General features: G+C 59.2%; 1 protein-coding gene across 2 annotated transcripts in view; it reads left to right on the forward strand.

Moving 5' to 3' along the window:
- The window catches only part of XXYLT1 (xyloside xylosyltransferase 1), a 42,476-nt gene extending 26,824 nt beyond the window's left edge, over positions 1-15,652 (forward strand). For both annotated transcript variants that reach the window (XM_083849149.1, XM_083849150.1), the window contains one exon: positions 14,522-15,652. In XM_083849149.1, the coding sequence (XP_083705275.1) occupies positions 14,522-14,918 (397 nt within the window). In that variant the 3' untranslated portion in view covers positions 14,919-15,652. The remainder of the gene's footprint in view (positions 1-14,521) is intronic.
- The last annotated feature ends 1,141 nt before the right edge of the window (positions 15,653-16,793 follow it).

Raw genomic sequence — 16,793 nt, forward strand, 5'->3', positions numbered from 1 at the left:
CGGCTGATGCCCGCACAGACTTGCAGGCTCCTGGCTGCTCACGCTGTGCTGTGCTGCAGGACCAGCCCCAGTGCTGCACCGAGGGGCTGCCGGGCGGTGTGTGTCCCGTGGGCCGGTCACAGCTCCGCCAGGGCTCGCAGAGCGAGGGGCGAAGGTGCTGTGGCACGTGGGGTGTGAGGTGCAGGGGGTGGTGGGCAATGGGGCGAGCACTAATTACGTGTGTGCCGTTCTGCTGGGGTCCGTAACTCGGCTCTGCCGTCAGCCGGAGCACACGTGTCTTCAGCAAAAGTCAGCCCCAGCTTTCTGCCCTAAAAACTGCTGGTAACACGCAGCCCCAGCGCGGGGCCTCTCCTTAACCCCATCTGCTGCCGCTCGCTTTGTTCCCCGGGCAGCCGCATGCAACGCAGTTGGACTGAGTTAGAGGAGGGGTGAATTGGAGCTGTTCTCAGGCATCGCAGGAGGTTCTAGCCCTCGGGGATAGTACGGCTGGAAATAGGTTCGTGTTTGAGCAGGTGCTGTGCTGAGTGGGATCAGATATCAGCTCGGGGTGGTACTTAAATACACTGATTGAATTTAACATGTATCCTGCCGAGGATGAACCTCCGTTTTTGTTTTAATCCAGGGTGAATCAGATCATGAACTCAGGATGCCTTAATGACTTTTCAGCTGAGCCGAGTTTGAGTGTCTGAGATAGCCTGGCCAGATTTGCTAATCCTAATGGAAATGTTCTCAGAGAAAGATAAAAAAAGCTTAAGAGCTCTCTCTGCCTTATCTTTCCCCACTGGAAGCCTTAATAAGGAGATCAATAACTGAACCTGCTAAGACATGTCCAGCAACGCTCTTAGGCAAAGGCTGAGCTTGGAGCGAGTGCGACTTCGCAGAGGGCAGGGAGTGCTGTGCGCGCCTGCTGCAGGACGGCCTCCTGCAGGCATCCGGAGGGTGCGACGAGGCTGGACACAGAGAGCAGTGCACCAGGAGGGGACTGCTGGCCAAGCAGCCATGCAGGCGCTTCTCCAGGAGCCGGAGGGCTGCCTGCAAGCTGCTGGAGGCCAGGAACGGAGAGCATCGCTGCGCTGGCCTGTGGAGCAGGGGGTGAAGCTGGCGTCCTGGGCAGAAGCTCAGCCATCCCTCGTGTCGGGGGAGCAGGGCTGTGACGGGCACATGAGGGAGACCAGATTTTCACTGTGCACAGGGATTGCTGACACAGCAGCAGGATTGCTGCTGGCTAATTATAACTCCTTGTTAGCGGAGGCGGGCACATGGAGGTGGCCAGGGCCAGTGCTCCCATGGCAGCTGCCTTCTCCGCCGACCCCAGCGTGGCCGTGATCCCTTCTGGCCGTGTTTCACAGCCGCACCTCATCCCCACCGTTTGCCTCACGTTTCGGCCGTGCTGTGCCATGCTCTCCCTGGCCAGCAGTGCCCGTGGCACCCAGTGGGGCTGCTCCTCGCTCGAGAGCCAGGCAGCCCGCGAACACGGTCAGCACAGCCCTGTCCCCAGGAGGGACCCAGTCCCTCCTGTCACAGCGGTGACATGCGACCGACACCCAGCAAGGTCACGCCGCGGGCAGGGGCAGAGGTAGTGAATCATGCTGAGCAGAGAAAAGGGATTTGGACATTTCCCATTTTCTTTATATTAAACATATGAGAAAACAGATTGTCAGCGGAAAGGGATAGAGCTTGCCAAGTTACATCATTTTCTGCACCCTCCACCAAGGTTTCAGCGACATTTCGATGATATAAGGTTGTTCCCAAACATGAGTTTGGTTTTTTCCTAAGTGATTTATGGATGGAGCTGAAGTTTGCATGGCTTCTCCCAGGACTGTGGCTTTAGAGCAATTGTACAGCACTGTTATTAGGATACGAGTTTTGTCCTGGTGTCTCCAGTCTGAGAGCCTTGCTCGGTTCTGGTGTCCCATGTGGTTATTAATCACCACTGATCGTTTCCTAGAAGCCAAATGAGAGTGTACTCACGAGAGTGTTTCTGGTTGCTCATGCTGCAGAAATCACCGCTGTGCCTGGCTGGGAAAAGCCATCTCCGGGGTCCTCCTGGCTCGCAGGCTTGGCAGCGAGTGGGGACCAAGGGATGGCGGAGGCTGAGGTGTCTTCTCTGAAAGGCAACACCACACCCAGAGCACAGAGGGCTCCTGTATCCGCTTTGGGTGTCCTGGCAGGATTTTGGTGCCCAAAATGGTAAATCCAGCCCCAGCTAATTACATCCAATTGTTAGGGCTTAAATAGAAGAGAGAGAGAAGAGCTACAGCCGAGCACCGTGCTGGGGCTGTGTTGGATTGTGAGCTTAAGCCTGCCTTGCCCAACAGGCCAGGCCCCTTCTGCTAGCCGCACAGCCTGTGGCAGTTAAGTGAGCAGGGCGAAGGAAGCTTTTCTCTGCCTGCAGTTAGCCCGAGGTGCTACTCCTCCACGTTTCTGCCCGGGCACGGGTCAGCTTTGCAGTATTTCTGTGCATAGCGAGAGCTGGGCTGGTGGCTGGCTCCCTGGAGGCGGTCTGTAGCAGGGGGCATGCCAAGGGGGGTACCAAGTGAAGCTGCGGGGTGCTCGGCTGAAGGAGGAGATCTCCGGCACGGCAGGGGCAAGGCAGGGCCGAACAACGTTGTACAACGATTATTTGACCTGAGGCAGACCCCTGCCCTGTGGCCTCCTGCTGCAGGCGGGGGGCTCGAGGCAGCCCAGCGGTAACAGACCTGTGCCGCGCCTGGGGCTGAGCCTGCTGTCGGCGCAGCTTTGATGCGCTGGGTCACTTCTGGCTGTGTTGTGCTGGCCTTGTTGTGCTGTTTTGCTCTCCACGTGAAAACAAGTTCCTGCCGTCTCTCGTCACCGGGTCGCCCCGCGTGGGGTGAGCTGTGCAAACGCGCCGCCTCTCCCCCGCAGGGCTCCCCGCGCCGAGAGGCTCGCGCCTCCTTCCTAAAAGGACTTCCAGGCAAAAACACGAGCTGGCAAAGCATTTGTAAAGTCTTTGTAAAAAAAAAATCTTTGCTATTTTTATATTTTTAGCAAGTTAAATATGTGTTCTAGGCGTGAAGCGGGGGTGCCAGCTCGAGCCGTGCGATTTGCCACGCACGCAGGTCGGGAGCATCCGCTGGAAAGGTGGCTGGGGGGTGGGGGAGTGCTGCTGGGCGATGGGGGCTGTTGGGGGGTCTCTCGATGACCCCTTGCTTTTCTCTCCCCACTTGGTGCAGCTTTCCGTGACACCAGCTCTGCCCCAGGGAATTTATCCCGGTGTTGCTCCCCCACCACGCTCGAAATGTCTCCAGCGAGCGGTGGGGGTGGAGGTGCCGGTGCCCTGCAGCTGCTCCCCGGCACGGGAGGTGTGCTCCGCGCGGCACTCGGGGCCAGGTTGTCCCCTGTGGGGCTGGCTCTGCAGGAGCAGCGTGAACCACGGCTGCGCTTTGAACACTGAGGGCTTGGAAGCAGGCTAGGCAGCATGGGGCACAGCGTCAGAAAGGTGAGGGCAAGGCAGCGAGGAGCTCGGAGCTTTCCTGAGCCACTTCTTGCTCTCAGAGCTGCGGGCTGGCAGGCACACGGGAGCCATTCACTGACAGCGAAAGCTCCGTGTGCCTTCTTCCCCTGGCTGTACGGTGGTGGGAAGACAGATGGAGATCCATCAGGTCGCCGTGTTAGATGCTCGGTCTTAACGCTCGCTACCTATTTGGCCTGTCAGAGAATGCAAATGTGTGCACGCAGGCATTTTTTTAAGCGATACGCCATTTCGGGGAGGCAGAGCTGTTCCCTCCGGCTGCCTGCCCGCTGCCGGGCTGCAGGCTGTGCTTTCCAGGCACGGGCTGGGACTGCACGACGCTCGGCTGCCGCGGCGGCGCTCCGAGCAGCGCTGCATGCAGGCGCTTACGGGAAATGGGGTAGCAAGAGAACAGGAGATAGGAAATGTCCCAGAGCCTGTCGGCATATCCTGAAGGTAGGGGGAAACCTCCAGACAGCAAAACAGGATGGCACTGGAGTGTTTCCATGCGTTTGACTCATGCTGAAACAATGCCCGGGCGCTGTTTGTCTTGGACAAATGTGTTGCTGTGAGCAAAACGATCCCCTGTCCCTCCGCAATGCAAACGCTGGGCTTTAGTTGCTGCAGAGGCAGGACTTCATCCTGCAAGGGGCTGGGTACCCGCGGTTACCCCCTGCTCCCAAGGGAGCTGAGGACACTCGGTGCTGTGCTCTAGGCTCTTGCACACCCGTGGGCTTTCGGATGGCTCCTGCTCCTGCTCAGGATGCGGCCAGAGCCTCTGCGCAGCACTGACGTCTGTCTGCTCGTGTGCCTGCCTGCGTGGGAGCCCGGCCATGGCCGAGAGCAGGACCTCATGCTTCAATGTCAGTGGTGTTATGGAAATATTAAAATCTGCATCTGAAGTTTGTCTGGCTCAAAAGGCTTCCCATGCAAGCAAGTGCTTCTGCGGAGTCGTAATCTTAATTAAAAACCCTGCTGTCCCCTGCAGTGTTTCAGCTGCTGAAGCGTGCTGGCAGTGTCCTGCTCACCAGACTGCAGAGGGCAGGTGGTGATGTACCGTATAAATGTTTATGTTGCACTGGGGTTCCCGTGCCAGATCCTGAACAGACCCTCCTGTGCTCGGTTGTCAGCAGCCCTGCTAAGGAACGTGCAGGCACATGCTGCAGCTGCAGCCGGCTCTCAGGTGGGCAGGCAAAGTGTCCCCAGGGCGTGCAGCAGATCTGTGCCTGGCCTGGGGAGCAGCCCGGCAGGACACACGGGACCCTGGGGGCTCTCCGTGGATGGCTTGGCACGACCGTGACCCCTCTGGAAGAGGGGATGGGGCACGATCAGGCGTGAGCTGCAGGGACTGGGCTTGGGGTGCGCCCACGTGCACGCAGGCACGGCGCGGGTCTCTGCCGGCACGTGGCCAGGGCGTCTGGGGGAGGAGGATGCCACAACCCGGACCTGCCAGCTCTGCGTGTCCCCGGGCACGGCAGCTGGGCGCTGGCAGGTGCCCAAGGGAGAAACTTGCAGCGTCCAAGCAGCCCCTCGGCTGAGAGGAGCGGGGAGACGCCGCGGCACTCCCAGAAATGTTCTGAACGCTCTCAGAAGCGTTCAGGTTACAGAAGGCTTAAACCTGAGGTTCCTGGTGAGAGATCACCCCGGTGGCGTGTGAGCTGCAGCAGGTTGGTGGCACTGGTGACACAGCTGCCCTCAGCGGCCTCAGACTGGGGATGGCGCCCCAGGGCTGGACGGGGTGCGGCACCGCTGCTCGAGGGGGACCTGGAAGCCTCCCCGGCAGCCCTCTGCTTGCTGGGGAGTGCCGACTGCTGGCTGCGGTGGTTGCAAAGAACAGCACAGAGATGCTCTGAGATCTGGCCGCCGGTGTGGTGTGCCCACGGCAGGGATTGTCCCCACCTGACCCTGCTCTTCTGGACCTCCCAAAACCTCCGCAGGTGCGTTTGGAGCAGCCTGCTGGCACAGGGCAACTGGTGGCTCTTCTCCACATCCAGGCAGCGCAGCCAGGGAGCGCTGGGGTTGACCGCCGGTGCTGGATGTCCCTGGGGGCCTGGAGCTGCCAATGTCACAGCAGACACACACGAGACCCCCCCCTTGGCATTGCAGGGTGAGATCCTCACTGCTGGCCCTGATGAATTATTATTTTATTAGCCAAGAAGCTAATAAAAGCCTAAGGCGTCTTGGAAATCCAGTGCTGGAAATTGTGAAAGTTTGTCGTGCAGGAAAGGCTATCTACATCAAAGGGACTGCAAAGGATCTACGCTTGAATCCTTTTATGGCTGCCAGGCCGTTTGTCTTTGCTCCTGCCTAAAACCTAGGAAGAGCTCAAACAGGACACGTTTTCATGTGGAAGAGGACGAGAAGCCTTGTTTCTGGCTGTGGCCAAGCAGGAGCCCTGTAGGTGTGGTGGGAGCTTGGTCACACAGGTTTTTGTGCTTTTCTGCCTGTGCTTGCTCCTACCAGGGCCAGACCCCACTCTGCTTCCTCCCCGGCCCCTTCTGCCGCTGGAGGGGTGAGGGAAACCCTGGCACTTCTACCAGCAAACCGGCTGGGCCTACAGGGCTGGGGACAGCCAGAAACCTCCTGGCATCGTGGGCCCCTCCTACAGGCAGGGTGCCCCGATTTGGAGGCTTTGCTCCTTTTCAAGTGCTTTTGCTCGGGGGGAGCAGGGAACTCTGTCCTTCTCAGTGCCCTCTTGGAGAAGGCAGGAGATCTTTGCCGTTCCTTTGTCCCCCTAGGCGTGGTGATGCCACTGCTGCCAGGGGCACTGATGGTTCGTGGCAGCCTGCGCACAGCCCCGGGAGCCAGAGCCAAGCCGAACCCTTTGCACTTCGGATTTGAAACCATGATGAGGCTTTGAATTGATTTGTAGCAGGTACTTCTGCTTGATGCGAGGGTGAAACGATTCTAGGAATTCTTTGGCAATTGCTACCAAGAAAAAGCCAAAATTACAGAACAAGCAGAACCTGGAAGGAATTGGCAGCAGAATTGATTTCGGGAATTTAGCGTTACTTTCTGATATCTGAAATCCCAGAAGGTAAAGGATTTCGTTGCTTACATCTGTGCACATCACTAATGTATTAGCCCCATTGCACTCACTCCCATTACCAGCCAAAGCTGAAGTATCATTTAAAATAATGAATAAACCTGACAGGATCTAACAACCACAAACGTGCATCGAGTAGGATTAAAGCTATTAATAATATTAGTCGTATTCCTGTGCCTTCTGAGATAGGGGCATGACAAACGGTGTTTTTTTTTTTGGAACAACCACAGCACTTGGGTGTGTCAGGGTAAGGCACCCAAGCGCCCGTCCCCGGGAGCACGTGCCTGAGCGCCGCAGGGAGGATGAGGCAGGGGCTCGTGGTCACTGCCCGGGCTTCCTTGTGGCCAGGGCTGGGAGCAGCTCCCTCCTGCTGGGCTCGGGGTGCCCCGCTGTGGGGGCTTCGTGCAGGACTTCCAGGAAAGGCTCTGTCTAGCAGTGAGATCACCGTGCAGTTGGTACGTCGTAAATTCAGCGTGGCCTCGTTCAGAGAGAGCCTGCAACGGAGCCGCAGGGTGCTGTGCTGTCTGCAGCAGGTCCCCGTGTCCCTAAGCCCTGTCTGCGGTACATCCCTGCGGCTTTCCCCCAGGTTCCCTGCAGCTCCACAGTCCTTCAGCCTCTCGGCCCTTTTCCTGGGTGAGGCCACTGTCCCCGTCCAGCAGAGACTACAGTTGCAGGGCAGAGCCTGGGATCCAGCAGCAGGGTGAGCGTACACGAAACGGGAAGGGGATGGCTGTGATCGCTGCCTCTCTGGGGCCGTGGATCCCACCCCAGCCTGGTGGTGCTGGTGCAGGACAGGGGTGCTGGCAGCAAAAAAAAAAAAGCTGGCGTGAGCCCTCCAGCCGCGTGCTGCCAGGCTGCAGCTCCCGTCCCCAGGGAGCAGCCCCGCAGGAGCACGGCGAGGCGGCAGGAGCGGCGTGGGGAGCGCGGGGCCCTGCGCAGGTGAGGGCTGGGAGAGGAGCAAGGGCAGCGTGCTCCTGGCCAGCAGCACCCCGAGCAGGCCAGCGTGCGCTTTGCACGTTTGGTAGAGGAGAACCGCGCTCTCATTGACCACCAGGTGATGAGCTGCGTTCTCAGGTGGTTTACTTATTAGCCGTTGCAGTGAGCCTGTTTTTGGACTGTTATGTCCACGCAGAAATACAATCATCCAGAATGGATTTCCTGCCCCAAACCAGGCCTTTTACGAGTTTGGCATGCAGACCGCCTTCTGGTAGAGGCCGTCTCTGTACAGACATAATTTTGTGCATTACATGGGAGATTTATTAGGGAATTACTGACACCTCACTGAGGAACTCGATCCATCAATTCACCAGGATTTCCAGGCGAGGTATGGTGGTGGCGGAGTGTGTGGGCTGGATGGAGGGGCTGGAGGCACCTGCTTTGCCCCGGGGTGATGTTTTTACCTCCAGAGCAGGCAGTACCCCAGCACTGCGGCTCTTTGCACACCCCTGGACGAGCCGTGCTCCCCAGCAGGGCGAAGCCGGGATTTCCTGGGTTACACAAGCTGCTCAGCTTGAGCTAAGGCGCTCCGGCCCAGGCTGGTACTGAACCTGCCCCCTCAGCTCCTTAAAGGGTTTAGCATTTGCACGTGGGAAATAAGCAATTAGCGACAAGGGCCACTTTGTTACAAAGCCTCCTTGGGCAGCAGGACTTCTCCTGCTGGCCGAGGTCTGGCAGCACCCTGGTGGGGAAGGGGAGCGTCCCTTGATGCAGCCAGGGCTGTGCTGGTGCTGTGCTGGTGCTCCCCTCCGGGCACCTGGCTCTGCCGGCTGCCTGCAGCACGCTGGGTTTAGCAAAGAGGAGGAGAAGGCTGCGGGGAGGTTTCCTGGCCACACTCTTACCTCTTGCTGAGGATCAGGTGGGAAAGGCACCTGCGGGTTGGCAGCGAGGGACGGCGGCAGCACCAGCCGAGGGGTGCTGAGGACACCAGAAGACAATTCTGTGCAGAGGTGTGATGGGTTAACCACCCACCTGTCTGCTCAGGAGCAGCTCGGCTCAAAGGGTGGGCTCTGCTCAAACAGCACCGCCGTTATCACGGGGCATTGCCTCATGGGCATTGCCATCTCCCCTGGGTACCGGCATGCCAGCCCGCCCCAGGGTGTCGCCGGCTGGCTGCGCTGACCCTGCCGTGTCTGCCAGCAGCGGTTCCCTGCTCTTTCAGCCGCGGTTTCCAGCAGCTTTGCCGTGGCTCAGCTTTGGAGCTGCCCCGTCAGGGCTCGTGACCGCTGGCGGGGAGGCAGGGAGGCTGGCTGCGCGGGAGGAGGTCAGGCCGGAGGAGCGCGCGCTTGGCCAGCAGGGGAAGTCCTGGTGGAAGTGTTTTTTTATCTGGGCTGCCTGGGCCCTGCGTTTGAATGCTTGGAAGTGCTGTTCTCCAGATGTTTCCTAGCACACGCAGGCTCTGTTTATAAACAGCGCCTCAAAGCAGAGCCCCTCGGCGCGGCGCAGCTGCTGGCCCAGGGGCAGCGGGGCCGCAGGCGGGCGCTGGCAGCCACGGCCCCGAACTGTTACGGTGTCAGGGGCCCAGGGTCACCGTTGGGAAGGAATTTTCCCCTCCCTTGTAGAGGGGCCACGGTCAGCCCGGTGGTTAACAAAAGCCTGAAATGCCTTCTCTTCCTTTCTCCTCCCCTCCTCCCAGCAAGCAGTTTCCTGCTGCTTTTCATCCCCGTGGCAGCCGGGGGCTCAGGGCTGCCTTCCTGCCCTTGCTGGAGGTCTCTCGCTGCCGGGGGTGTGGGCACTGAGCCCTCCCCAGCGCCAAGGCCAGCGGTGCTGCAGAGAGGAGAACACGTGGAGCCTCGGTGTTGGCTCTGCTGGCAGCTTTCTGCTTGCTGGTGGCTTCAGCCCTGCCTTGGCTGAAGTGGGGTCTGCCCCCAGAGCAGCTTGTGGGGCCCGGCGTCCTGCGTGAGCCTCCGTGGGGACAGCTCTGTGAGCCCATGTGCTGGGTTGGCCTTCCCTTCCCTCTTGCCTCTTCCCTCCCCTCCATCCTGCCGGGGCGGTGCCCAGCCCTGGCCTTTTGCAGGTATCACCCTGCCACGTGGGCCGTGTGATTCACCGAGTTCTGCCTTTCCTGTGTTTTGGGGGAACTGTGTGTTTTACGCAGCTTGTCCCATTGTTGCGGAGCACCTGCTAATGCAATTTTTCCAGAACCGCCAAGATGAGCCCACGTGTGCTTTCCCCATCGACAAGCACCTGCAGCTTCGTATCACGCAGGGTGCGGCCAAAAACTGGGCGCTGGGCAGCCCGGTTAGAGAGGAAAAACAGCAGGGGACAGGGTGTAGCTGCCAGCAGCACCCGCTGGGGACCGCAGGAGACACCCCCTTCCCAGCCGGGGGTCTTCTGGCAGCTCAGACACTGCCCAACCCCTCTGCCCTGACCAGGCTGCTCCCCCGCTGCGGGGGCTGGGGATGGACACAGCAGACCCAGGCTTTGGTTCCTTAGTGGAAGGTTGTTTTGAGATTTGGCAGCCCCTTCCCTGGGTCCTGGCAGCTTGTTCATCAAGCCTCTGGGATTTTGTCCCAGTGTTTTGCCAAAACTTGAGCTGGGTGATTTCCAACGGGAGGGAGCGGAGCGGGGTGCGGGCTGGGATAGCTCCTTGGCTGGTCTCTGCGTTCCTCCCGGCCCTGTCTCCTCTGAAGAAGAGGACACTCCTGGAGGCACCTTTCAGCCATGTTCTTCTCTATCCCGCTCCCTGGAGAAGCAGAGGACGGAAGGCCACCATTAGAAGGATGAAAGCTGAGCCCTGCCCAAACACCCTTCCCTCACTTGGCCTCAGCCCAGCGCTGGGAAGGTGGCGGCGCGGTGCTGGGGCAGGTTCCCAAGCCGTCGGCGCCTCTCTGTGCTCATCGCATCCTGCAGCTCTGCCCCGGCCCCGCATCCCGGGGGACAACCCGTCCTCCCCAGCCCCGGCCCCGTCCACCTCCTGCACGCGCCGTGCTGGAGGCAGACGATGGCTTTTCCACGTCAGCCCCGGCCGGGGCCGGGAGGAAGCGCTGGAACAATTGTGCTCCTGTCTCGTCTCCCCGCAGCCGGCAGCGCGCTGCTACCTGGCTCGGCCATCGCGCAGCGGCCCGCTGGGGAACGGCGTCGCTCGGAGCCTGAGTCACTTGCCAGGGACCTGCTGTCCTGCACGGGGCCGGGCCGGGAGCTGCAGCGTGCTGCCGCGGCTGGGTGGTGCCCAGGGCTGGGGCCCCGACGCTTTTCCTGTTAGAGCAAGCCACTTGCAGGGGCTGCCGTTCCGTCCCTTTGCAGGCAGCCTGGCAGCAGCTCGGGCAGCGTGTGGTTTTGGAAGGATTGCGAAGCGGGTAACGAGTTGTGTTGCTCTGGAGCTGTAAGGCACCTCCCTCTGGGGCTCTGCTCCCCCCCCCTCCCTTCTGCCAGTCGCTTTCATCGCTTTTTGGGCACGAGGAGTGCTTTCATGGCCTCGCTGGGAATACGGGGAGAGAGCAGAACATGTAGAGATGGGCTTGAGCCAGCCTCTGCTCACCCCTGGGACAGCCCAGCTGCTCCCAGACCTGCGTGTACCAACCAGCCTGCGTCCCAGCAGCTCGTGAGGCTGATGAGTGCGAGGCTGGATCTCAGCTCTGCACGCTGAGCTTCCCTCTAGTGCCACGCCAGGAGTGCTTTGCTTCCTTTCCCATGAGCATCCACAGATCGTCTTTGCAGTGGCCTGGTGTCTGTCCCCAGGACGGAACCGCTCCTTGCACGGGCAGAGCCCTTTTCTCTCGTCTCCCCACTTGAGATGCAAAGAGCATTGCTGCCTGCAGTCCCTGATGAGGCTGCGAGCCCGCAGCAAGTGCTCCGCTCCCCCTTCCCCGGGAGGCGTGGAGACAGCTGTTCAAAAGCTGGGTCTTCCTTCCAGGGGAAATTGGCGCTTGGAAAAACCCTTTCTGTCCTGAACCAGCTGAAAGGCAACGCTGTGAAGACCCTGAACGAAGTGAGAAATTTCAGAGTTCTGAATCTGAAGCTTCTAAATGGAAAACAGTAAGGGAGTGCTGGTGCTTTACAGTTCCGATTCTCCTGCCTTTATTTCTCAGGAAATATAAAACGTGCTCCCGGTTGTCGTTATTAGTGGATCCACATTTTCTGCTGGGATAATTCATCCGCTGGCTGCAAAGTCCCAGCCCTCGCCTTGGCTGGTCGCACAGCTGGGCAGTGAGCCTCAAGGCGCAGGGCATCCAGAGAGGAGGCCAGAGGGGTGGATGTAGCTGTCGGCGCTCTGCACAAGCCTTAGCACTGCTCGAGCTACGTTGTGGTAAGAGCTGAACACTGCTGCCTTCACGAAACGTTTGGATTTACATTTTCCTAGTGGGGGAGTACCCGTCAGGACTCTTAAGCTGTTCCAGGAGCTGATGTCCCTGCATCTTCTTACATCTGAATTAGTTCGGCTTCCGAGCATGGGAGCATTTATCACCCTTGGGTGCGAAATCCAAGCTGTGTACAGACAAATTCCCCTTTTCTGTGTAGGTGCAGGGAGCCTTCGGTCAGCGCCTGACAAATTTGGAGAGGAATCAGGCAGGCTTGATTCATTCTTTCTAACAGCAGCGGCGTTTCTCTCTGACAACTTCACAGCAAGGTGCAAAAACGTGGTGTAGCTCTGCCTGAAGTGTTAGGGCTGGAAGGAGAGAGCAGTGCTGCCCCCCCACCCCGTATCAGACAGCGGGGCTGGGGGGCGCGGGCTCCCCCCTGGCTGCCCCTGCCCTGCAAGCTCTGCCAGCTCCCGGCTGCCCGGCCTTCTAGCAGGGGATGCGGCTTGGGGGCAGAAGACTCCCTCCGAATGGAAGCGATTCGTGGGGGTGGATTCAGCCCCAGCAGAAGCTGCTTGGGTAATGGCATGGGACGAGTTCAGTTCCTGCAAGTGGGAACAGCTCATGTGCACCGTGGGGTGTGCTCACTGCCCTGGGGCTGTGGAAGGAGCCAGAGACGTTTCTGTGCTGCTTGCTTAGGTAGTCTAATTTTTTCCCAATTGAATCACTCTCTTGAGTTAATTTTGTGTGTTCCCAAACTTGCAACACTGTTCTCCTTGGCAGCTGGAAATGAGCTAGTGAGGATCACGCCTGCCAGAGCTGCTGCATCTGAGCCTTCCCAGGGCTGCAGATGCTGAAGGCAGTGCTTATTTAACTAATGAGATGTTGCTATCGGGTGTCTTTAAAAAAAAAAAAAAAAAAAAAAAAGAAGAAATATTTCTGCTACTTGGAGGGATTTATTTCAAGCCCTTTTGCACAGCCTGAAAACGAGGCCAAGTTTTGATGTGGCGCTTCCCTGTAATCACCTCACGGTAACGACGCTGCGTGCTCTGCTACCGTGATCCCATTAAATGCAGGGCGTTGTGTGAGCGGAGGCTCCCCAGCGGGGCTGCCGTGGGGCTGCCGCACAGCCCCGGTGGGACCCCTGTCAGGGCGGCCGAGCAGGTGAGCGGTGTTTGGGCATCCCGCCTGGGGGGCACCCTGCGGGCTCTGGGCTCCCCAACGCTCCTCGCCCAGCTCCTGCCCTCCCAAACCACAGCTCTCGAGGGGATCGCGCAGCAGTCCCCGAGGTGTTGCTGGTGCGGTCAAAGCCATCTCGCCCGTCTCCGGCTGGGTTTGGCGGCCCCATACCCGCCACAGCCGGGCTGAGCCGGCCCGGGCCCGCTCGGTGTTTACCGTGGCAGAGCCTTTGTGCGAGCGGGGCCGCGCTATCGCTGTCGGCGCTGGCAGGGCTCGGCGTTGTCATTGTGTCTGCCGCCAACAATGTCCCCGCAGGAAGCGCGGGAGCCGGGCTGGGCCGGCCGCGGCGCTGCGCCTCTGCTGCCTTCAAAGCGTGCTGCTGGGAAGGACGGGCTGCGGGCTGCCCGAATGGGGTGCTGCTCGGAAGGTCTCCATGGGAACCGTGCTGGCTTGGGCCTCGGAGATCATTTTTGGCAGGAAGGAGAAGGGGTTGAGCTTGTTCTGCAGGGAGCTCCCGTCCCGCGGTTCCTGCTGGAGGGTTGGTTTTAATGGCTGCTCGCCGTGTGAAGGGTGGGGAGCGGTTCCTGCGCCGCGCACGGGGCTCTGGTGGAGGAGCGGGGCCAAAGCTGCGGTCATGGGGAGAGACGGCGAGCGCCAGGGCACAGCTCGGCCTTTCCCTTTCTCTGTCATCTCCCTCAGCTCGTGCAGCGGGGCTCGGCTTGGTCGTGAGCTCCTTCCTCTGGTAACGGGTGACGAGGATAGGGACGGCTGTCACGGGAGGGCTGAACTTCAGTGTAGAGGGCCAGATAATTCGGAAGATGCATAGTGTGCCTATCCAAGAGACCCCCAAACCCCTTGTCTTAGTGTCTGGTGTACCTCTGTTCCTGACCTTCCCCCCTGTGCCCAGATGTGTCCTGCAGACAGGCCTGACCTACTTTGTAGGGCTCACTCGGACACCTTGCGTGGCAGCGAAGCGGCGTGCCAGCTCCTGCTCCCGGCTCAGGGGAGCACTGCAAGGACGTGGTGCTGATCAGCCGAGGGGTACACGTGGTCGGCTGGCCTTAGGACGAGGGATGTGGTTTCCTCTCCCTGCACAGCCATGTGAGCAGTCACAGGGTCCTGTGTCCAGCTCACCCGCCCGAGGATGCTGAGAAACACAAAGGAGGCTTTAGGAGAGGGCAAGAAGGGTGGCCTGAGGTCTGGGCGATATCCTGTGCGGGGAGGCAGAGAGCAGCCTGTGAGGCACGGGGCTGCTCCGGGAGCCAGATGCCTCCAGCCACCAGAAGACAGCGCTGAGATCCCTGGGGTGGGTGGGAAGTCGGCTCTGTGACAGGCGAGGCAACTGGCCATCGAGCGATGGCCCTAGGAATGAAAAGAATTGTCCTCTTGAAGCTGTTCTTGTACCTGGGAGGCATACCTGGAGGAGAATTCAGGTCTCAGCACAAGATTTCAGTCTTTCGTGTTCTCAGAGGTGCTCTGAGCCGTTCACAGGGTGCATCCAATTCTCGTTTCCAGGCCTGCCCCGACTGCTGGTGGCCGCTCTCTGTGCTCGCTGACCCCCTCTTCTCGCCTCTGCTCTCTCCCCAGGCACACGTTCTGGCAGTACCGCCGCGAGAACCCCCACACCAAGGTGGGGGAGCCCCCTCCCGACGGGCTGCCCGGCTTCAACAGCGGCGTCCTGCTCCTCAACCTGGAGGCCATGAGGCGCTCCAAGCTCTACAACCAGCTGCTGGAGCCCGCCACGGTGCAGAAGCTCACCGAGAAGTACCGCTTCAAGGGCCACCTTGGGGACCAGGATTTCTTCACCATGGTGGGGATGGAGCACCCAGAGCTCTTCCACGTGCTCGACTGCACCTGGAACCGGCAGCTTTGCACGTGGTGGAAGGACCACGGGTACAGCGACGTCTTTGACCAGTACTTTCGGTGCGATGGTGAGGTCAAAATTTACCACGGGAACTGCAACACCCCGATCCCCGAAGACTAGGGCACCGATTCCTCCGGGAGCAGCTCTGACTGCAGCAGTGCTGGAAAGCTGCACAGAGCTGCAGTGACTGCACCCATCCCTCCAGAAGAGTGGCCAGCCCTGATCTGTTGTATCCCAGGGAGATCCCTGAGCCCTGGGGATCCCAAGAGAGTTCAGTTTCCCACTACCTGTAGTCTCACCCCTCCAGGAGAGCGCAGTCCAGCAGTTAGCAGGACGTTCACAGTGGAGGTGCCTGGGCTCAGCTCCTGGCTCTCCCATGGTTTACCTTAGGTCTCGGGGCACGTCCATGGTGCTGTCTGTGCCACGGCTACCGGGCGTAGGGACAGCTGAGGGGCTGGCTCCATGGGTGCTGTGCAGCATTGTGCTGTCTAACAGCGAGATTTCAGAGCCAGGCAGTTGGGTTTTGTTTTGGCATTCCTTGGTGGCCCATTTTGCACCTCATGCAGAGCATCAGTCTGGTCCGTCTCGAGAGCAGACGCTGTTCTCAGGTCATCTTCCTTTTGAGCATTCCACAAAGGGTTTTAAGGACTGAAAAGCTGCTTTAAATTTGGGTTACTTGTGAACAAAAATTGAATGCTAGATGAGCTTTAAAGCCTTCCTCTGGTTCTCCTTAGCAATAAAAGCTTTACTGCTATACCTTGTCGTAAAAGCGTTCAGTGAGCGTGTACAAATTGGTTCATTTTTCTAGCTTTGCCTTTAACCTTTTGTACTATAATAAAGCTGCAAACGCAAAACCCACTTGGCTGTTTTTCTGCAGCATGACTGAAGTCCTGTGCCATAGGAGGATTTGCGTTCTCTTATGGTGACTGACAGGTAGCTGATACATACCTGTTGGGCAGATGAAGACGGTGCCCTGCGTGGCTTATCACTGCGCCTAATGAGACGTCTGTCCCCAGTGAGCGATGCAGCGAATCCTGTTCTGTGCACGCACTGTGCTTATCCCAGCGTGTGTGCGCCACGGGGGTGGCTACCAGCGGAGACAGATGATGGTGGCCGGGCGATGCTGTTGCACCAGCAGCAGCCACGTGTGTGAGCAAAGCCTTTCCAGGCTGAAACCTGTCGGTCCCCAGCTGCTCCATCTCCCAAACCATCCAGGAAGGCAGCGTTGAGATGAGCTCTGGAACCAGCCGAGGCTGTTGCATCGCCGGGATGGCTTCACCATGAAAGAGTTGTGGTGCAGAGAGGTTGGACTCCTTGGGGGTTTTCAGAACGACTCAGCAAGCCCCTGGGCAGAGGAGTAGTTTCCCAGGAGGAGGAAGAGGAGGCAGAGGAAGGACGCTTCTCCCCTCCCAGCTACGTGGAAGAGGCTGTAGCTGGTTTATAACTTCAGGCGGCTGGGGGAGGTGTGTTGGGGCATCGCTGGCTGTCGCAGATCGCAGCCCCTGTGCTGGGGGGCAGGAGAGTGGCTGCCACCGTGCCTGAGCTCTCTGTGGCAGCTAACCCAACAGAGAGATTCTCAGGTAGCACCTGGATATTAAAAAAGGTCATCACTCCCCATAGCTGGGGCTTGTCCGGCAGGAGCTGGGGCCTGCCTGCGCTGCAAATGGCCAGGCTCCAGGCTGGAGCGCTCCGCTCCCCAAATAAATCCTTTGACTGTGGGTCAGTGGGAGGTTTCTGTAGGAGGGGATGGCACAGGCACATTAACCCACTTCCAGAACTGTTTTTGTTGTTTTTTTTTAAACTGAGCTGGTGTGTGTATGTGTGTGCATCTGTGTGACATGCACGTGAGAGAGAGAGAGTTGGGGACTTAATTGTGGCTTAACCTAGTAATGGCAGGCTCAGCATGTGGCAGGAGTTCCCTGGCTTCCCTCACCTCTGCCTGGGAATGAACCAACACCGCCTGGCAGTGCGGAGGAGGCTCTCCTCCCTCTGACC

This window comes from Anser anser (assembly GCF_964211835.1).
Source record: "Anser anser genome assembly, chromosome: 9".
NCBI lineage: Eukaryota > Metazoa > Chordata > Aves > Anseriformes > Anatidae > Anser > Anser anser.